General features: G+C 37.1%; 1 protein-coding gene across 1 annotated transcript in view; it reads right to left on the bottom strand.

The window, feature by feature from the left end:
- The window catches only part of LOC115210368 (rap guanine nucleotide exchange factor 4), an 853,913-nt gene that overhangs the window by 86,792 nt on the left and 743,121 nt on the right, over positions 1-24,000 (bottom strand). Inside the window, exons 8-9 of the mRNA XM_036502201.1 lie at positions 17,946-18,014; positions 17,561-17,675 (exon numbers count right to left, since the gene is read on the bottom strand). Coding sequence (XP_036358094.1) covers positions 17,561-17,675; positions 17,946-18,014 — 184 coding nt within the window. The remainder of the gene's footprint in view (positions 1-17,560; positions 17,676-17,945; positions 18,015-24,000) is intronic.

Below are 24,000 nucleotides of genomic sequence, written 5' to 3'. Positions count from 1 at the left end.
GAAATTCTCTGACAGCCATGACTGGGTTCTCCTGCTTGTGTAGCATGGTGCAGAGTCCTGTTGCCAGTCATAGGGTCTTCCAGCAGCCATCCTCTTGACCCAGAACAGCACTACCACTTCCAGGTACTTGATGTAGGCTTATGTGTTGAGTCTGAGGCTGTGTGGGAAGATAAATGATTAGAGGCATAATGTCACTATCACTAGTGATCATTCCAAACACCATGATGTTTGATTTTTATCACCCTCAGTACATGTTTTTGGGACATGGAAAGGCAACGGATGTTTTGTGTGTTCACATCTGTTTGTATTGGAGCTTCCAATGTGAATGCCAAGCAGTACAGCATGTTGTTTACAAATTTCTAGTGGAGTGAATTGTGTCATTGTGGTGTTTTTCTCACAGATGCTGCCCAAATGACCCTACTACACTGTATAGTCCATAAAATCAAAAACAAACATGTGCATACATGAAATTAGAAATATAAAATGGTGACAATTTACCCATCGCACCCTGTATATATATATATATATATATATATATATACACACACACACACACACACACTCACATATGAAAACACACATACCTATATCTACACATCTCTCTCTATCTCTCTCTCTCTCTCTCTCTCTCTATATATATATATATATATATATATATATATATATACACACACACACACACACACACTCACATATGAAAACACACATACCTATATCTACACATCTCTCTCTATCTCTCTCTCTCTCTCTCTCTCTCTCTCTATATATATATATATATATATATATATATATATATATACATATATATATAACTATAAAAAGGAGTTTGTATGTGTGTGTGTGCATGTGTGTGTATGTGCATGCATGCGTATGTTCCTTATGTATTCCAAAACTGAGTTGCTGATTTGACATAAGGAGTATCAAAAGATTTAGTAAGCTTTTGGCTACTAACTAAACTACATTTTCATTCACATATTTGCATTACAAAAATTCAAGATTATCATTTTTCTTTTAGTACATGACATTTTATCTCACAACCACAAAGAAAATGACGTCACATTTTCTATATGAGTGTGTTGGCACGTTTGTTACTTATGTTAGGCCAATGACTGACAAGTATATGTGTGTGACGGTGTATGTATCTGTCAGTATACATACATTTTTGTGATGACTGACACACACACACACACATCTAAAGACAGAGACAGACACATTCAGGGACAGAGATAGGCTTCAGGTGTACATTAATGTATGTGTGTGTGTCTTAGTTTAAGTATGTAACTACCCCCACTAACAGTGAAACGCACCACTATTGAAAGTTTACTTGTGGCCTGGACTTCAAACAAACAGCAATGTTCACTCCCAAGTACTACCAACATGAAGATTTGGCTGATTTAATGCTACGCACAATACTCACAAATATATCTGAAAAAAATATTATTCTGGTTATTATAACAAATTCAGAAATTTGGCAATGTAGAAAGTCTCAGTGGCTCTTTCAATATAATTACAGAAACGTTATCCCACTCCTTTTAATCAGTTTCAAAGTAATGTTTTTTTTAACAGTCCTTGTATTCTTCATCACTTTGAGTATCAACATCGCACAACCATTTTACTGCATTACTCAGTATTTATTCTACAGCATCTTCTTTTTTATTCACTTTGTTCAGCATTCATTTCAAAATTGTAAAATAAATTATTTTTGTATAATAATTGAATTATGCCTTCTGAATTTTCTTGGACTTACACTTTCTTTCTCATGACATTCATTCAATTGCAAATTTTATAACATTTAGTACATGTTCCAAATAAATGTAGACTTTCTGTACTTTCTTACATTGGTGACGCAAACTAACTTTTGCTAAATTGGTGACTTTCCATTTTTTTGTAGCATAACTATGCTACAGAAAGTATGTTTTGCACCTATATTGACTACATTTCATTTCGCTTGAACTTTGTATGTGTACATTTTGCTGTTTTCAATATCATCAATTCTATGAGTGTGTGTTTCTGCATTCCTTACATCTATAGTAAACTATAGTAAAGAACATTTTACACTGTTTTAATGAGTCCACATCTAATGAAGTAGCCATCCTTATGGTTGATGATCTCATTGAAAATCATAATATTCTCATTCATGTTCAAGATAACAACCTTAAACATGTTTCACAGACTCATATCTCTTATGATGCTCTCCAATATACTCTTATTCTGTGGAATGGACAAGATGGGTGTTATTTCAATATTCTTCAGATTGAATCAGCAACAGGATAGCCAATTACAAACAAAAGGGTGTCGTCAAGTGACTTCTATTCTTACCAACTGATGTTAAAACCAGAACAATCAAATCCTTTCTACTATAGGCACAAAGAGACCAGTCGATTACATCAACATCAGTGTCTCACGGGTACTTAATTTACCAACCCCCAAAAGGATGAAAGGCAAAGTTGACCCCAGTGGCATTTGAACTACAAGTGAAATACAGCTCAAGCATTTTGCCTAGCATGCTAACGATTCTGCCAGCTTGCTGCCTTCCAGAACAATCAAATCAATTACACATGTCAAATAAACTTTATTTTCATTCACATAATTTCTATGTTATCTAAACAATCAGCTATAGTTATTTCAAATAAACTTCTCTATAAGACCAGGTTTCATTACAAAATGAAAATAGTTTCACACTTTCAATTTGAACCAAAATTACAAAGTGTTGCATTGTGAGAGTGACGGTGTGTGAAATATAAAAGAAAGCTGCTTATTATCTATCTACCAAATAAACTATATTTTTGACTCAACAACTCTTTTTTTACAATTAAAATAACCTTGGCAACTAGGTTGGGTCACACAATTCTGAAGTTCTTCTTGGACAATCTTTTGAATTGCTTCTAATGTATCACTTTCATCCAATGTTTCACACATGCATAGAATTCTACTCAGACAAACATTTATGAAAATGTATATGTATATAACAAAAGCTACCATGTATGTATGCCCCAGTTAGGCTTGTTCTCATCCATTTAGATATATGTTCCACCATCACCATTACTAAAAACACAATGATCATCAAACCCACCATTACCACCACAGTTATTCTATCTTGTTAACAGTGAACAAAGCTACTACTTTTGAGAAAAGTAACAAGACGAGAATGATGAAGTGATAAATTAATGTGGTTTGTCAAGTGCAATAAGTTGAAACTTTGTGCATATATATATATATCTTTTAGCATAGCAAGGCAGTGTTTGAGACTGCATTATTATTATTATTATTATTATTATTATTTTAGTCATTCTGAGTATGTTTTATCAGCAGCTTCTTCACTGTGAGACTGCATATCTTTTAAAATTCATATAATATTAGATTTGAGAGCAACTGATCAGGCAGATAAATGTATCAATGTAAGTATTTATATCTCTATATGTAAGCATGTTTGTGTATATCGATATGTGTACACTAATATATATGTAAGAGTGAGAAAGTGTCAGAGAAAATGAATGCAAAATAAAAAGACTGTGCATACAATATTGACAATTGTTATTATTAGAGAACAAATGAAGCAATGTCACCAATAAACTGCTTTATGTAAAAGGGTGGGGAGAGGGAGTGAAAGAGATAAGAGGTGGGTCTATTGATGACAATATAACACCATCAACAAAAACTTGGAATTAACTAAGATACTCAAACAATTGAACACCTAGGGCATTTCAGGACAAATAAAGAACTGATAATGGACAAAAAGGCTTTATACACGCATACAATGTCAACCTGTCTGGAAAATGTAAGATAGGTGGAATCAAGAGCATCCTTATGCAGTCACAATTGTGCTGGCTATGTCATCAGAGTGAGTAATAAAAAAATATCCAAAGTCTTTATGTACAGCCAGTTTGATAGTGGGCACATGAATGTTGGTTGATCATGGCTCAGATATAAGGACAAGCTGAAGAGTAACCTCTCAACAGTCAATATAACTCACAACACCTTTGAGCAAACAAAATGGAGATAGTCATGTTAAAATAGTATAAAAGACTTTGTTTCAACCAGAATTAACAGGCTTAGGGGTACAAGGCAAAGGTGCCAAATGGCTGCAAATATACAGCCTGCACTGACCTGTAATCCTCATACTTGCAACATCTGTGAGCTTCTATGCAAATTGTTGGCTGAACTCGACAAAGAAAGTGCAGATTGTTGGGTCCATCATACACACACACACACACACACACACACATATAAATAAATATATATATATATATGCATGTATCTATTATGTATCATGGACCCTTGTAGATGACAGATAAGGGTCCAAAAATGTCTTGCTGAACAACCTGCACAGATGGTTGGTTTATAGCGATCCAATGTATCAGCTGTATAACAGCTTAGTCAGTCCATCAAATCAGCATTGTCTGTGTAGGTGCATGGTGTATAACAGCTAGATAGAGAAGTGATGCAGAGCATGAAGTGTTTTGTTCAAGGGTGCAATGCACAGCTCCCCCCCACACACACACAGAATACGACTCATCCACAGAGACAGTTGCCTCTGTGATGATGATTTATCAGAACATTCAAGCACTGATGTACCCATTGGATAAGGATTCTTAAGTTTTTAATATTCTTCAAAGAGACTCTCTTGCTCCACACATTTTTAAAAATCTGCTTGCATTATGTCTTATGGGTTATTCAGTGACATCAGCAAAGATTATGGATTTACACCTGAGAAAGCTAGATGTACAAGACATCCTACAATAAAGAAACTGGATGCAGTCAAAGAAGATGATCTTGCCATCTTTGCAGACAATATAGAATTAAGAGAGAAAATGTAACATGCACTCAAGATGATTACAGGTAAGTTCACTGCCATCAATTGATGAATCACAATCAATTCATCATGAAGAAAGTTCACCTTGAAGAAAGTTCACCATGGGGAAAGTTTACCAAGAAAATATAGCCATAGTATTGCACCATTAACAGTTCAAAACTATTTTATTAAAAAAACAAAAAAACAGTGAATTGATGATGATGAACTTTCCCTGTGGTGAATTGATGAGGGTGAACTTACCATACATACTCAAGACTGCTGTTGCACATATAGGACTCTATGCCAATGCTGGTAAGACTGAATACATGGGCTGTAATGTAACTGGTGATATCTGTACTCTGAATGACACAAATCTGAAGATGGTTGTTGACTCGGCCTACTTAGGAAGTAACATTACTTTCACAGAAAAGGCTGTCCAGTAAGAATTGCAAAATCACAGAATATCCTGCACAGACTCAGGATTATATGGAAGCCCTCCCTTTGTGACAACATAAAGAAAGAATTCTAACCCTTTTGTTACCATACTTCTGCCTTTGTTTCAATTAATTTTTTTAAATAATGAAAAGTATAGTAAAATAACTTTCTTCGAATTAAGCTAGGGCCTGGAACAAATTAGCATAACATTTTAATGGAAGATAATATATTAGACCATTTTAGAACATATAAGTTTATGTTAGAGAACCGAGGGTGGTCCTAGGCAGGATGGTATCAAAAGGTTTAATGAAGTTATTGAATTAATAATTCTCTATGGTTCTTCAGCATCGACTCTGAACAAAAGACTTGACAGTACATATACTATCATCTTCTCTCTCTCTCTCTTTCTCCTTCTCTCTCTCTTTCTTTTCCCCTCCTCTGACTGAGGTAGCCATGTGCCTCTTCTACAGCAAGGCCTCTGTTTCTATCTCTGACATATTTAACCTCTCATCACATTGCACAAACCACCTCCCTCATTACTACTTCCCTTCTCAGCTGAGAGCTCTATGTCATGTAAAGTTACTTGGTGACCTTACTGGTGCTGGTACCACATGAAAAGCATCCTGTACTCTCCATAAAGTGGTTGGTGATAGGAAGAGCATCCAGCTGTAGAAACCATGCCAAGGCAGACAGTAGAGTTTGGCACAGTCCTTTGGCTTGTTAGCTTCTGTTAAACCATCCAACCCATTGCCAGCTTGGAAAACTGATGACAATGATGATGATCTCACACATACACACAAACACACAAACACATTTTTGATATATTTCATTAGGGACTGAAATGCTCGAGGAACCAATAAATGGTAGTGAGGTGAGAATATTAGAATTTCTGAATTTTATGATTAGATAATGATAATAACGATGATGATAAAATCCAGAGAGATGTAGACATTTTGAGATATCAGTTGTTAGAGTTACCAAGGCAACCAGCTGATAAGTCACAAGTTCATATACTGATAAATATGTTACATGATCAAGGGACCTAACATTCAAACTGTTTAATCTCCAGGAAATGAGAAAGACTCTCTGCTGGTTTAATTAGGTTAAGCAGTCTTAGATATACAATGGTTTGACAAAAACCCCAAAAAAAAGAAAAAACAAAAGAGATCGCATCATCTTATCTGGTTATAGATCTACTAGATCAAAATTGACTTAGGGATAAATAACAGCTATGGTAACCAGCTATCCAAGGGTTAGACTCTCTATGTGAGTGCTAGAAATGAAATGTTTCCCTATAAGATTTTACTGTATTCGAAAAAATTAAAAACATTGGATAATATGTGAGAAAAAAAATGTGATAGCTGGAATATCTTTGTTTACAGGTCTGTTGGATCAGGAATGATTTTGGGTTAAATAATAAAATCTCAAAACCTCGAGAAAAAACCAGCAATTTCCTTCAGAAAGGGACAGGCACATTTGAAAAGGTAGTCCTAGATACACCATGCATGAAGGAAAAAGATTAGTAAAGTTGGAATATCTTTTATTATAGCCTTGGTTGATCAGCATTAACTTGGGTCTCAGTCTTTCTCTTTCTCTCTCTCCCTTTATGTGCCACACCTACAGGTATCAGCAATCATGAAGGTCCATGACTAAAACCTGAAGATTCAAGACTTTTCTGGGGAAAGATACAGTAGTCATTTCCTGTCACCAGATACTGGTTTATTTACAGGATGCACTGCTAGTGTTCTGCTCTCTCAAACTTATCCTTGAGGCAAAGGCCCGCTTAACCATTACACAGTGGTTCATGTGGCATCAAGTCATGTCTACATACGATGGATCTGTGTGACACATAATCAAGCACCAAACCTTCTCTGAATCCTGTATACTTTAATCACAGGAACATCTTCTGCTATCTGAACCAAAACTTGGGCCCTTGACAGGCACCAAACCAGAGCAGACCTGCCATGGTGATGAAGGGGTAGCTCCACATTCCCCAAAACTCCTGAAATTCCAAGTTGGAACTTCACCACTGTATGCAGGTTAATGTCTTGTCCAAGGCTGAACAGTAATAACAATAACAATGGCAAGAAGCTTCTCTATGGTTTCTTGACTTGCTATAAACAATTGCCAAATTCACCTCAAATTATTCTACTGGAAGAATACTTTTGATAGCATGTTCCTTCACAGAGTGACTGAAGGTGGAAATGTCTTTCATCATAGGTCTGCTTTATTGTGGATTTCCATGTGCTAAAGAGCAACAATATAAGATTGATAGTGAAAAAGAGGTAATATTAAAAAATTGAATTGGCAGAATTGATAAAACATTGAATGAAATCGTTTGTGATATTTATTCCAGACTTGCACTTTCTGAGTTCAAATCTTGCAGAGGTCTTTCATCCTTCTGGGACCAATAAATAAAATATTAATCTTGGCATTGGTTCAGCAGAATCACTAGACAGTTGGATTGGATGCCTTACAATACTTGTAAACAGTACTTTATATTCTGAGTTCAAATCTCACTGTAGTCTACTTGAGTGGTCAATTTGATTTACCCTTCATTTAACATTACAACCAAGGTGGTCTCTGGGTGCCTTCAGTGGAATTCACTTTTTTGCAAATATTTAGGCTATATCTCTGGTTTATGAATACCTCTCTTCCTTCCTCTCACTGGTTTTGGAAACCCTGCTAAGGGTTATGAGTATTATCCTTCCCTCCCAACTATACCTTTCCACTGTTTTAAAAGATGTAATAATTATGGTACTAAAACAGCCATTTACACAATATTCTTAATTCTAAACTGCTCCCACTAACCACTAATCATCAGCTCCTCACAACTCAAATTACTTGGATAATTAATTGTTGCACATGGAAGAAACGGTTGGGATTTTCAGTGGCATTTAGCACATTTTTCATCGACTTGATATGTTGGCTGTTGTTGAAGGTTTATAGCAATGGCAGAGAAATTCATTATTAAATGAAGTTAAGTCCAGATTAGTTACTATGTAATCAAATATAATGAGTCAGTTTCTATAGGCTGATGCCAGACACAGTTCTTGGTTGATAAATAGAGGAAAGGTTCATGTGGCAATGTTTAGATTAGGCTTTCATTCAATTCCCATTTCATCACGAGTGCCATAAAGACAGTGTAAAATGAAACTGAACTGACACAACATAAGTGTGTTTGTGTGTGTGCATGTGCATGCAAGTGCGAGAGAGAGAGAGAGAGAGAGAGAGAGAGAGAGAGAGAGAGAGAGAGAGAGAGAGAGAGAGAGAGATGGAGTATGTCTGTGTGTGCAAGGGTGTGTATGAGTGTGCAAGAAACAGGAGCCTTATTTACTTAATTTATGACCCAACAAGTATAATTAGGATATTTTATGACGCAAATTCTCCACTTATAGAACAATTTTTTTCATGATCACTCCATATCAATTCTTACTATTATCTTAACATTAGTTATGACAATGTCAGAATCATCATCATCATCATTATCATCGTTTAACATCCATTTTCCATGCTGGCATGGGTGGGACGGTTTGACTGAGGTCTGGAAAGCCAGGAGGCCACACCAGGCTCCAATCTGATATGGCAATGTTTCTACAGCTGAATGCCCTTTCTAACACCAACCACTCTGAGAGTGTAGCAGGTGCTTTTTATATGCCACCAGAACATGCACTGGCATTGGCCACGTTTGGATGGTGCTTTTTACGTGTCACAAACACAGGAGCCAGTCAGGGGGTACTGGCATTGACCACGTTCAGATGGTGTATTTTATGTGCCACAGGCATGGGGCACTGGCCACAGCTACGATTTTGGCTTTACTTGACTCAACAGGTCTTCTCAAGCATATCATATTGCCCGATGCATCAAGAGTACTCTGAAATGGGCTAGACATGCAATACTGACATCGGCCATGGCTGCAATCTCACTTTAGTTGGCAGGTCTCTTCAATCACAGTATATCTCCAAATGTCTCGGTCTCCTTTTATAGCCTCTGTGAGGCCCTATGTTCGAAGTTCATGCTTCACCACCTCATCCATGTCTACCTGGGTCTACCTCTTGTGTGCAACATATTTCATGATATGGCTATGATTGATTAAATTGGCACCTTCACCAGGATAGCCTTCTAGTGGGGGTTGTTAGAAAAAAACAATAAAAACAATAGCCTTGAAAAGGATGGATGAAAACGACATAGGATCAGTGACTATCTAGCACTGGTGCAAGTACAACACTGGTGTGGGGAATAGTAATATCTAAAAAATATCAACATAAGCAACATACAAGCAGACATACACATGTATTGATATATTACATATAGTATATTATGCATGTCTGTGTGTATATGTACACACGCACACACACACACACATACACACACACACACACACACACACACACACACACACACACACGCACACATACATGTATATATATTGCTTAAGATTTTAGGTGCCTATGTAGTCACGAGCAGGCATAGGTACCCCCTCGGCTCTCTCTCTCTCTCTCTCTCTCTCTCTTGACCATCAAGGATGTGGCAGCTGGAGGGAGATAGAAAGCTGCACTAGCAGTTGGCTGGTACTTATTTTCAGCTGAATAGACTGTAGTAACATGGAATGATGTACTTTGCTCATTGACACAATGTGCTGGCCTGGTCTAGGAAGTAAACCCATGACCTTATAGCCGTGAGACCAAGATCCTAATCACAAGGCTATGCACCTTTATGAAACAATTAGTGAAAGTGTGGTGCAAGTCTCTAGGTCATAATCCCTTGCAAGAGGTGGCTAAGCATATATATATATATACACATAAAATGTAGTCGCCTAAAAATCCATAAGTCAGAAAAAATATGCACTTGTATATTTGTCTACAGCATTATAGATCCATCTTAGCTGATCTCACCAATCAGTTTTGCACTGGGCATATCACTGGATATTAGATAAAAGTCAGTTAAGTAACACAATGTACTTTTCAGATATGGCAGATATGGAAAAAAATATGGTGTCTCTCTTTTGCCTTATTTTTTCCACACCTGCCACCTCTGAAGAGCACATGATGTTGCTTAACTGACCCATTAGCTAATATCTGGTGATCTAACACCAAGTGCAAAACTGATTAGTAAGATCATCTGAAATGAATCTATAATACTGTATACTTTGATAAACACACACACACACATCAATCATTATTATCATCATTATCCATTTTATGCTCTCTTTCCATGCTCTCATGGTTTAGGTCAGTTGGATTGACAAGATCCAGTGGGTTGGAGCATTGGTTTTCAACCAGGGTTCCGCCAGTACAGTCCAGAGGTTCTGCAAGAAGTTACAAAACTGCTAAAATCGGCTGTAATTTTTAATTCTCCTGTGCAGATATGTGTGCATAAGACTATTAAATTATTGCACAGGGGTTCCTCGAGCCAGTGGAATGTTTCCTTGGGGTTCCGCTCCAGCAAAAATGTTGAAAAGCACTGGGTTGGAGAATTGCATTCTGTTCCAATGTCTCAGTTCGGACATGGTTTCTACAGCTAGATACTCTTCCTAATGCCAACTTCTTTATCAAGTCTACTGCACACTTTTTTCATGGCACCAGCCTTGTAACTTGCATGAGTGAAGAGGTCCCGAGAGAGAGAGAGGGAGAGAGAGAGTGGTGACTTTTGGTAAGGTGGTGTAAGAGGGTAAACTATTGTTGTAAGAGGCAGTAGTAGTAGTAGTAGTAGTAGTAGTGGTAGTAGTAATAGTAGTAGTAGTATGGGGACATGTGCTGTAATAGTGCATTGCTGCATCCACCATTTGTTGCTAAATCCCTATTCCTGGAGGAAGGCACCTTTGACCCACTCAGGTGACAACCCTCCGACCCATGGATCTCTTTTGGGTAGTCGTTGCTGGTGAGGTTTTTATGAGGTCAGAATGCAAATCCTACCTCAACTTCTTTTAGTTGCCTTTTACGACATGCAGAGGGAATGCTGGGTAAATTTTTTGGCATGTTGGTTCCCACACAGCATGGTGACAGGAACAGTGTAGACATTGTTGATGGGGAGTATGGAATGGATATGCCAAATGGCAAGGAATTAATGTCATGCATTTGTGAAAAAGTGAGGGACAGAATAGTAAGTGTGAACAGGGTAAGCTGTATAACGGTGCTATCTCCTGTTATGATGGTGAAAGTGGGCAAAAGGAGTGAGTGGAAGGGAACATAAACAGAGGAAGAGATGAGGGTGGAAAAGGTCATTCCAAAGAGGGCCATAGAAGGAAAGTGTTGTGAGGTTGGGCTGGAGAGGAAGAGATGAAAGGGTGTTGAGTGACACAGGAACTGTGGAGAGAAGACAGTGAGAGAGAGAAGCAGAAGGATATCCAGCTATAGAATTTATTCCGAAATTCAAACATGCAAATGAGATATGGCTCTCCCATCTCAAAGGGCAGAAACTCCAAATAGGAAACAACTGTGAGGGTCTGTCCAACCCATGCTAGTGTAGAGAGCAAACAGAAAATACTGCTACTACTGTTGTTGATGATGCTGACAATAGTGATATTTAGTCCACAAATATTGCTACTATAGAATTCATCACATAAACAAATTGAATTATTTAAGAAAGGACAACAACAATGACTAAAAATCTGCCCACAAACACCCAGCTGTAGCAATAATGTGTGTAATAGTATGTATATATGTTTGTTAATGTGTGGGAATGACAGTGTGTTTATTAGTATGTGTATACGAATGCAGGATTATATACGCAAGTGAAAAAGTACTGATCACTCTGTATGTAATGAGTTGAGTGCTTGAATGAATGCATTTATGTATATGTACCTCTGTGAATTTGTGTGTGCATGCATGTGTGTGTGTGTGTGTGTGAGAGAGAGAGAGAGAGAGAGAAAAGAGTGAGTGAGTGAAGGTGTATGTGTGAATGTATTTACGCAAATGTGTGTGAGTATATGAGTATGAGAATATGAGTGCACAAATGAATGCATGCGTGTAAGTGTTGAATAGTGGGTGTATATTCAATTACAAAGAAGAAAAGCCATCGTAGGAGAGGCATTGTGGAGGATTTGATTGACAAGAACAGTTGGTGAGGGGTTGAGAGTGATTAAAAAGAAAGGGAGAGGCTCTGGACAAATATGGGACACACACACACACACACACACACACACATGTATATATATTGCTATACACATATACGTAAAGACATACATACATGTATGTATGTAGATATGTAGACACATGCATATATACATATATAAATAGACATGTCTTTATACATACACACACGTAAGTGTGTGTATAGATCATTTCTAAAGCTGTTAGCTGAGATTAGATTACAGGGGATAAATCTTTCATTTATAATTAACGATGAAAACCTCATAGGAGAATTTAGCAAAGAAACCTTCCCCCACCACTGTGAAAGAAAAGTGTTAAGACAGTTAAAAAAAAAGGACAAAAACAAATTGAAACAACACAGAAAACAAAACAACAAATACAAAAAACATAAAAATAGACCAAAGGAAATGAAGTAAAAAGAAATCAATAATATTCAAAAGCACAAAAGAATAAAGAAAAAATAATAGAAAATGTTCAGAGCAATATTGCTTCAATATAAGGATTCTTCAGTAATAGCCAAAGGATTTCTAAGAAAGTTGATTTTTCTTTGGTAATTGGGTTGGGAAGAATTGGAAAGGTGATGCTAAATAAATACCACTGACTGAAGCTTAGAAATCTATCGAACTGGCCCCTCCTTTCTGGAGAAAGTCTAGGTTTGTTCTTTTGAATATTATTAAGATTTATTGGGGCTGCTACATGCAGTGGAGATGGATGAGTGTATCCTGCAACTATATAAGTTTCAAACAGTCTTTTGTTCCATCTCATGATTCTTGGGTTTTTGGCTCAAATCCCATCAGCAATGTTTTCAATTTGCTTTTTTGTACCCTGATTGCATATGGGAGTGTGGGGAGAGGAAGCAATAAATAACACTGTGTAACACGATTTTTGTCCTTGCATAGAAACTGTTATTTCCTATTTGCTTGCTCTCAGAAAGTGTGAAAAATGGCTAATATTTCCTTCAAACTTTGCTTTTATTACATTTATTCAAACCATAAAAAATCCCTCTCAGCACATGGCTATGATGCTCTCCCACACTCCTGCTCATGAACAGAGATGCACATATTGTTAGTCAAGCAACTGACAAGCAAATCTGTGGTGCTGAGCCTGAATATTTGCAATAATGCTATTTCTGCTTCAGCAACTTAGTGCTGAATCTGCCTGAAATGTATTGGAAAATAAGTCAGTTTCAAAACATTGATGTCCAGGTCACAAAAGCAAAGTTTGAAGGTAATAATAGTCATTTCCTTTGTTTTCTAGATAGAATCAAATAGTATAGGAAATAACACTTACTGACCAAAGACAAAAAATAAATAAATAAAAATTTTGTTACACCGTGTAATAAACTAAATACCAGTTAGGGTTGGTTTAATCAACTATGCTCTTTGTCCACAATAAAACGGCATTGTTTTTCCTCAAAAGAAATTCTTATTGGAGTAGCAAAATTGGTAAGAGAAACTGTGTTGGTACTGGAGTGGCAGAATAGATAGTATTAGAGAAAATGTCTTCATGTTTATGACTGTTTTGTATTTTCCAACTTCAAATCTCACCTAACTCAAATTTGCTGTTCACTCTTCTAGGCTCAATATAATAAAGTAACACTAATTTAATGGGATTTATCAAATTATACCACTTCCCATGAAATTTCTGCTCTAGTACCTATGTTACAAACTATCATTATAGGATGCATTTTTAGTGATATTTTTGCGGTTTCATTAGTTTTTTTGAGTTTTTCCACATCAAACCCCACCATTATCTAGTGGACCAAGCCAGGATTGATCAAGCCCCAGCTTGCATCCCAGTAGCAGCAAACCACTAGTTTATCTTCTTTATCCAAAACCATCTTCTGATCTTCTCTCCAGTTTCACTATTGAAATTTATATTCCTCCTCTTTGCTGCACCAGTAATCCAAGTCCAGTGATGTATTGGCAGATAGAGAGAGGTCATATATGACCCTTGACACTGGTCAAAAGAGGGAAGGCAGCTACTCTCAGAACAGAGGGTTGGCCCAAATGCTTGCAACAGAATGAACCCTACTCAAAGTAGCCAAGGGCCAGATGATGGTAGAGTTAACATGACTGATTCAACAAACAATCTATATTAAGTCTATGATCCACACACCCAGCAAATGAAATTCTACTTAGAGGGCTTTGCTTAATCCAAGGATTTTGGTGTAAGATACTCAGTGTGCATAACAACAGCAACAACAAAAACAATATTTACAAGAACCACCACCGCTGCCACCGCCATCACTACCACTGCTGCCCCCACCACTGACGCCACCACTGCCACCACCACCACCAACAACAACATTGTGAGTGGATTCGGTAAAGAGAAACTGGAGGAAGCACATCATATATATGTATGTGTGTATGTCTTTTGTCTGTACTTGTCCCCCAACTACTGCTTGACACCCCGTAACTTAGTAGTTCAGCGAAAGAATAAATACCAGGCCTAAAAACAAAATAAGTACTGGGGCTGATAAGTTTGGCTAAAAATCCCTCAAATTGGTGCCCTAGTATGGCCGCAGTCTAATGACTGAAACAAGCAAAACAATAAAAGACAATGTTATAATTTCAATTGGCTGCCAAATGATGCAACTGCATCTTTAAGTGTGCATTTGAAGCAGACAACTTCATCTTATATCTGTATTTTCAGTACACATTCACATAACTGTTGCACTTTATCTTCGGCACAGATCTGCATTTTTAGCAACATGTGTTGCAGTAGTGCATGTCAACTTCTAAAGCTGATACACACATCTGTATCTTCAATGTATTCACATCTACATGTTCAACTGTTGCACATATCTGCAGCTATCATCATGTAATCAAAGAGGTTCCATATTAAACCACAGCAGAAATAATAATCATCCATCTAATTTTTCTCTTTCAGACTAGGAATAATTGACCAAGTTCCAGCCCAATTCTCAAATCACCAATTACTTTTCTCATGGGCCTATCTTGTTACAGTCAGATTGACAATTTCTCATTATGGAAGTGGTATTAATATAAAATCCAATTTACCTGATGGAGTCTTGGAGATTCTGTTTCCTTTATTTTTCTGTGGAATATTGAATGTATTTATTCTTTAACTGCTAGTGATCTTTGAACTATGGCCATGCTGAAGCACTGCCTTCATGGATTTTAGTTGATCGTATTCACACCAGTACTTTTTTCACTCTGGTACTTATTTCATTGCTCTATATATGTCTAAGTGCTAAGTTACAAAATTTATTTATTTATTATATATTTTTATATTGTAATTGGTGAACAAGAAATTTGTTAGCTACAGTGCTCATTGGAACAAACACTGGTTCACTATACTTCTGATGGCAAGAGTATTATGGGAGTGTCTGTCACTCAGTGTTGAACTAACATCACAAAGGATTTCATTAGGCAAAAAAAACTACCTATTTTCTTTTTGCTTTCTTGTTGATGTTCATATCCTCTGCTGATGAATATCAATGAGAGATAAACATATCCATTTATACATCTACCTACATGCATGCATGCACACTCACATCAACAGGTGGGAAATTGGCAGAGATGTTAGAGAGTAGGACTGAATGCCATACCCCCACCATTTGTGCTGACACTCTACACTGTGAGTTCAAATCCTGCCAAAGTCAACTTTGTCTTCTATTCTTTCTGGGTCAATAAAAATTACCATAGCAAGGCAGTGATTTGGTAGAATTGTTAGCCTATCATATGGTATTCTTTACATTAACTGTTCTGACTCTGTGAATTCAGTAAGTCCATGCATTCTGTGCACTCTGTGCATTCTGTGTAATTTTATAGGGGTTCAGTGAATTGACTGTATCTGTACTACAAAGGCCCAGTCTTGTCATATTTTTGTCACACCAAGTCTATATCTGAGAATTATGTTAAGTATACATGCACCACTGGAATGCTCAGCTCCATTGTAAACTAATTCAATGAACAGGTAGTACAGTTGATTCCATAACTGTATTTTCATACGTTCAAATCAAAAGAAGAGTCTATCATACATGACAGTTACCATCATCTAACATCCCCTTTTTCCATACTGGCATGGGTTGGATAGTTTGACATGAACTAATAAGCACTCATCTGGATGCTCTTCTGAATGCTACCCACAACATAGAGTGTACTGGGTGATCTTTTCATGACACCAGCAAAGATGGGGTCGCTAGGTACCCACAAAACAAGATCCTTCAACTGAGTAGGATATATTATTCTTTTATTCTTTTACTTGTTTCAGTCATTTTGACTGCAGCCATGCAGGAGCACTGCCTTAAAGTGTTTTTTAGTTAAAGAACTCAACCCCAGAACTTTAAGCCTAGTGCTTGTTCTATAAGTCTCTTTTGCTGAATTACTAAGTTACAGAGACATAAGCACACCAACATCAGTTGTCAAGCAATGGTGCAGGGACACAGACACAAAGACAGAGATATGTACATGAATATATATATATATATATGTGGGTCCCGGGTTGAGTCGGGGTTAACCACAGTAAATAAGGTACTCAATACATAGCAGAGTAAATTAATTTATTTTATAGAAGGAGCTTCTACAGGACTAGAACTGTTTCATTCAAAAGAAATCATCAGGAACCTTCCTGATGATTTCTTTTGAATGAAACAGTTCTAGTCCTGTAGAAGCTCCTTCTATAAAATAAATATATATATATAATATATATATATATATATATATATATATATATATATATATATATATATATATATATATATATATATATATATGGGCTTCTTTCAGTTTCTGTCTACCAAATCCACTCAGAAGGCTTTGGTTGGCCTGAGACTATAGTACAAGACACTTGCCCAAAGTGCCACAAAATGGGACTGAACCCAGAACAATGTGGTTAGGAAGCAAACTTCTTACCACACAGAGGAATACAAAAGTCCCTCAATCTGGAGAGCGAGAGAGAGAGAGAGAGATGTGTTTGTGTGTACATACATACATACATACATATACATTTAGATCCTAATGTAAAACAACTCAGTCCATGATGATCTGTCCAACCCATGCCAACATAGGAAGTGAAAGTAAAATGCTGATGATGAAATATATATATATAATTTGAAATGTAATGTAGAGACTAGTTTCCTCTCCAGGAGAGAGATTAATTTCTCTTTCTTCTACTTAATAAGTAAATTATGTTTAGTAGAGAGAAGCACTGGCTCTGTAAAAATTTTGGGGTTCAGTATAAAGGATTATCAAGTAAGACTAAAGTATACACTCACGGTTTCCGAAGAATCATTCTCATTATGGCATCAGGACCGATCTGAGACAACATTTTCAAGACATCTGCTAATTCTTCCTCGTAGTGTTTAAGTTCCATTGTTGGAGGAGTCGGAGTGGAGTGAGGATTGATGGTACTGATAGTAGAACTAACACTACCACTTATACCACCACCACTGCTACTACCACCACCACCACCACCTCCAATGCCAGCACTGACACTGCTGCCACCACCACCACTGCCACCACCACCACCACCACCACCACCACCACCACCACCACCACCACTACTACCACCGCCACCGCCACCACCACCACCACCACCACCTCCTCCTCCTCCTCCTCCTCCTCCGCTGCCACCACCACTACCACCACCACCACTTCCACCACAATCAGAACGAGAATCAATGAAGCGATAGAAGAGATACTTGTCTTTAAATGGGTGTTCCTGACAAACTGCAGAGAATTTAAAAAGAAAAAAATACAAAAATAAATACAAATAAATCAATAAATAAAAGTAAAATTTAATAAAAAACTTTGAAATAATGATAGTTTAATAACTTAATTAAATTATATTTTCATAATGGATTAAATTTGCCAAACATACATTCTTACACAAATTTTGTTTTAAAGAAATAAGTTTGGAGACATATTAATGAGAAATAAAAGAGCCAATAGCTGGGGATTAAATACATATATTGATTTCTAACACAGGGTCACAAATGTAAGGCGTAGGGTTAGTTGATTAAATGAACCCTAGTACTGTTTTCACTGAGCTTTGAAGGATCAAAGACAAAATTAACCTTGAATTTGGTAAGATTTGAAATCAGAGCATAAAGAGCCATAATCAAATATATACTAATTTGCTTGATGCTCCAATGATTCAGCCAATCCCCTGCTGTATTTGTATGCGTACATACATACATACATACATACATACATACATACATGCATACATACATACACGCACACACACACACACACACATACATACATACATACATACATACATGGTGGCTGCCCCCTCGTTATCGAGTATGGCCATTGCATGAAGCTTAATCAATGTTGTTATCATGCAATGCCTGTGCAAGAAGATTTTTTTTAAAGTGAGGAAAGGCTGTGTACTGAGTCAATCCCACTCACTAAGCAACAGCAGCTATAATCCAAAAAGAAGAACAAGTCAACATCATCGGTAACCACTGAACCGCAGGTTTTATGTTGGAGTTATCCCAGTTACCTGAGTTACCTTCTCCTAGAAGGATGCCCTAACAAAGGCTAGGAGTCCTTCACTCCCAATGGTTTAACCGTGCGATTGGGTATTCAGTCCGATTATTTCTTTGTCCCCACGCATGATACAGCCTTAAGGCATTTATTGGATGGCCGTTGATTCTCAAGAGTTCCTCCGCCCTTTGACGGGTTTTGTTTTTCATCCCGCAGGGTGTCCAATAAACACCCTCCTCACCAAGCAAGCTTGGCAGGGTTGCCGGTTTAGTTGCCGACGACCTGACCATGCAACAGGTTGTACTGGGTTACATGTTACCAGTAGTACTCGAAAGTGACCTGACATACATACATACATACATACATACACACATACACACACACATACATACATACATACATACATACATGCATGGTGGACTCTCCCGTTGAAAATGACAAATGAGCGTTCAACTTTTGCCAAACAATCTGTGCAAACAAATTGCTTATAGTGATCAAATGTCCATGCTGCACATAAGCTCACTCTCTCCATCAGATCAACATTGTCTGAACAGATGCATTATGTACCATGCGTCAGGTGTCGAAGTGATCATAGAGCAATGTGAGATGAAGTGTTTTTGCCAAAGAACACAATGCACCACCCAGTCTGGGAATTGATACCACTTACTTATTTCTCATCTTCATTCATTCATTCATTCATTCATTCATACATACACACATACATACATACATACATACATACATACATACATACATACATACATACATACATACATACATACATACATATGGATATTAACACAAGGTTAAAGATCAGCAAAAAAGAAAACACCTACACGAAACTATTGAGAAATCTACAATTACTCTACCTAGATTAGAAGTTCAGGCTTATATCTGTAATTATTGGAGCACTGGGGTATATAACACACTACCTAAATACCAATCTTGAGAAATTAGGCTTCTCAAAACCAGAAAGGAAAAAGCTGGTTTAAAGACTATGGGTCCAAGCCATCATGAGAACTGTAAAAATTAGTAAAACTTTTCAGAAGTTTATCATTTAAGTATATATATGAGCATGTCTAGATACACATATATACTTAATAAATGCATAAATAAATGCATAAAACAAAACACACAAATGAGAATATATACAAAAAACAAAACATACAAATCTGCAGATGTACTGACTCCAAATGTTGCACATATACACACATACATGCAAAAATACTCTATTGATGTTGAAATTCCAATGAAAGAGCTTAGGGTCTAGATTAGAAACCAGCTCTTTCTCTCTTAGTAAAAAATCTTGAAATTAAACTCAACAAGAGCACTCAGAGAGCACAAACCTCCACCAAGGCAATACCAACATTTTCTCAATGATTAGCTAAAGATGATTTTTAAAATGAGAATATCTGAAATAAACTTGACTGCTCTCACAAACGTGAATGCTAAAAGTGAACCCGACTGCCCTCAAAAATTAAGTAAAAAATAAGAAAAATAATCTAGGATCCTTATCCAGTACCAGATCGATCCCATAAGACTGTAAGCTTATCAGAATAATTTCATTACTTTGGATGCATCTTTGATAAGTTCAGTTGATGGTACTGACTATGCCTGTGAAATCTATCCTACACTGGCAATGCACCCCTTGTAGTTCTGCTAGTGCCTGAGTATTCTGTAGGTTGTCTATAATCCCTTAGCAGAAAGTCTTTTAGAATAAACTGGTCAGTTAATCTTCAACACCTAGAATCTCTCCAAGAATATCATCAGTGTTGCTTACTAATAATCCTCTACAAAATGCAAGGATTGATTTACTTCTGACTGCATTATCAACTTGATACATCTTTTCAGAGTTGATAAATGGAGGCTTATCCTTTGCAGTGAACTGCCAGAACTATAGGTATGTCAGATAAGATGCCTCACATGTATTTGTTATTTGCATTCTGAGTTAAAATTACTCTATATGGCCTACTTAGTAGGCAGACTTAAGCCATTGCTCAGTTAAACATCAACTGGCACCTTGTGTAACTTTAATAAAGTCCACTTGGTTGTAAGCAATCTGTCCTGGTGTCTAGTTTGTGAATATTTTCCTTTCTGCTTCTCTTCAACAATTTTGAACACCTTGTAAAGGATCATGAGCACTGCTTCTCTTTTAACAAAAAGACTGAGAAAAAACAAAAAAACCCAAAAAAACAACTGGGGACTCATGACAATATTTCCCAAAATTGGCCTTTACTGGATGGAGAATATTGGTTGATTAAAGAGACACTTTGTGTAAAGTTGTGTCTCTCAAATGGGGAACAATCTTGCTCACCACCTAGGAATTTCTACAAATACTGCAGCAATGGCATACTGAGTCCTTTGTGCAAAAGATGGACCTTTTGAACATTAGAATATGAAAGAACAGACTATCCAGTCTAGTCACATGAGAATCCAGTACATGATTGGTAAATTATTGACCCTGGAAGGAGGGAAGGCAAAGTTGGCAGGATTTGAACTCAGTATGTAATGTGCCAGAAGATGCAAAGCAAAGCGGTTTGTCCAACACGTTAATGATTCCTCCAATCCACTATTCTATTTAATTTATTGGAATTTATTTAATGCCCACTTTTCCATGCTTGTTTGGGTCAGACAGAATTTCTTGAGGCAGATATTCTCCAGTTGGATTCCCTTCATGTCTGCAACCCTCACTTGTTCCTAAGCACAGTAATGTTCCCCTATGACCAGGCAGATTCTCTATGGAAGACTGGAAGTGAACATCATCGCCTGTGTGACAGTGATGCTCATTTATAACCATCATGTTATGTCAAGACAAGGATACACACACATACACACACACATATACAATGGGTTTCTTTCAGTTTCCATCAACCAAATCTATTCACAAAGCTTTGGTTGGCCCAGGGCTACAGTTGAAGACACTTGCTCAGGGTACCATGCAGTGGGATTGAACCTGAGACCACATGGTTAGGAAGCAAGCTTCTTAACCATGCAACCATGCCTGTGCCTATACCAACAACAATAGAGATGATGATGATGATGATGATGATGAAGGCAAAATACCAAAAGAATTATGTTGTGCATATAAACATAAATCACGAAATTCAAACAAGAGACAACAACAATAAGTAATAATAATAATTCATTTTCAGTTATAGCATGAAAAAACAAAAAAACAAAAAAAAAACAACAAATAGCAGCAGACACAACAACAACGAAATATATTTTCGAAGTTTTCCACCTCCCGTCTCCTACCCTTCCACAGTAGCTGCAGACTGATTTATTGATTGGTGTCCATTAATTACAATAATCAACAAGGCTTTATGTTAATCTAGACGCTCTTGCTTCCTACAGAGAGATTTCTCCATGGTGAACCAACAAGAGAGCCTTCTAGATTGTTGCTAACGATTTTAGATATAAAAGCTAAAATTTTTGCTAATGTCAACATGCTATCATAAACGAAAGAAGGATACGCAAGATGATGTAGTTCTGTTGTATATATTATGGTTCATGTGATTCTCATAGTTGGAACAGCAAACCCATGACTGAAACGATTCATTCCTTGACCATTCTGTCTCTGTTTCAGACTTAGTGTGTCTTGGACTAGCCAATAAATCTTTCCTTTTTTTTGTTTTAAGAAAGTAGACTTTGAAAGTAATTTAGATGTTACTTATAGCAGTATGAGCTATCACACAGAGGCCTTTTATTAAGCTTGGTTGTTGATAGCTGTTAGTGTTAGGAGAAGATGGAAGAAATTTAGGAATCAGCTGTGTTTAGGGACCTGTTTAGTGCAGTATCAACAAAGGATGTTTGTCTTTGAACAAAAGGTAGGCTGAATGAAATGTGAAGTGTGAAGCTTCTTTGTAGTAAAGGGAGGGGAGCACTGAATGTGGAGGATAAGTGGAAGATAAGAAGAGACTGGGACAGAGATGAGATGAACATGATGATGGTAATGGTGTAATGTTGATGGTAATGATGGTGGCAATGGTGATGGTGATGATGATGATGATACTGGTGATGGTGATGATGGTGGTGGCAGTGATAATGACAGTAGTGGGACAGGGTAATGATGGTATTGGTTGTGGTAAGAATATGATGATGAAAATTTGATGTTGATAATGGTAATGGTGGTTATTATGGTGGCAGCAGTGACAGTTTGATGAAAGTGCCGATGATAGCCAACAACATGATTTACCTTCCTCTTAACAAAAGGTCTCTTTGAGCTTAGCTGGCCAATCAGAGCATGTCAGCAACACAATATTTATTATATGTTCCCTATTGACGAATCCCATAACCTGTAGGGGTGGTAGAAGTCCCATTTTCATGTTGCATATGTATAGGACAAAAAATGCAAGAGTATGGATGTATGATACCTTGTTTACCCAGTTATCATCTAGAGAGTTATTTGAGGGAAATTTGGTTGCTATTTCTGCCATTTTTATGCTTCTTGGAGCTGGTTGGTCTAGAGCTTCCTTCACTCAAGAAGTCCAGACACATTTATCCCTCCTCCTCTTGTCACCCAGGTTGTCTCTACCCACTGGCACTATACTAATTGCTACACCCACTCATCTTTTCCTCTCCATAATATCATCTCACTGGAATTCTTATCACCTATTCATGTTTTCTCAGAAACTATCATTTTGCAACTGTTCCAAGGGGTATCAAATATGTTGGCCTCACTGATCTTGAAGGGCCATTGAAGGACTTGGGTACAACCCTTTCCTCCACACCATACCAATATCATTTCACATTCTGATAATAAGAGTGTAAAAGTTTTGAAACATTGATGGTGATGGTAATTATAATGGATTTTATTGATGCAAACAATTACAAGGGACCCATATAGAATAAAGGGCCAGTATGAGACTGTATTTAAGGATCTATAAGAGGCTATATATAAATTATTATATATAAGAAATATGTATAACAGCTATCTTTTTATCTTTTGTTTCAGTCATTAAACTGTGGCCATGCTGGGGCACTATCTTGAAGAATTTTTAGTCATATGAATCACCACCAGTACTTATTTTTTTTATAAGTCTGCTACTTATTCTATTGGTCTCTTTTGCTGAACCGTTAATGTTATGAGGACATAAACACATCAACACCAGTTGACAAGCTGTGGTGGGGGACAAATATAGACAAGAACACACACACACACACACACACACACACACACACACACACACACACACAGACACACACACACATATGATAGGCT

This window comes from Octopus sinensis, linkage group LG4 (assembly GCF_006345805.1).
Source record: "Octopus sinensis linkage group LG4, ASM634580v1, whole genome shotgun sequence".
NCBI classification, from domain to species: Eukaryota; Metazoa; Mollusca; class Cephalopoda; order Octopoda; family Octopodidae; genus Octopus; species Octopus sinensis.
Note: the sequence above shows the minus strand (reverse complement) of the source record. Positions and strands in the feature narration are given on the sequence as shown.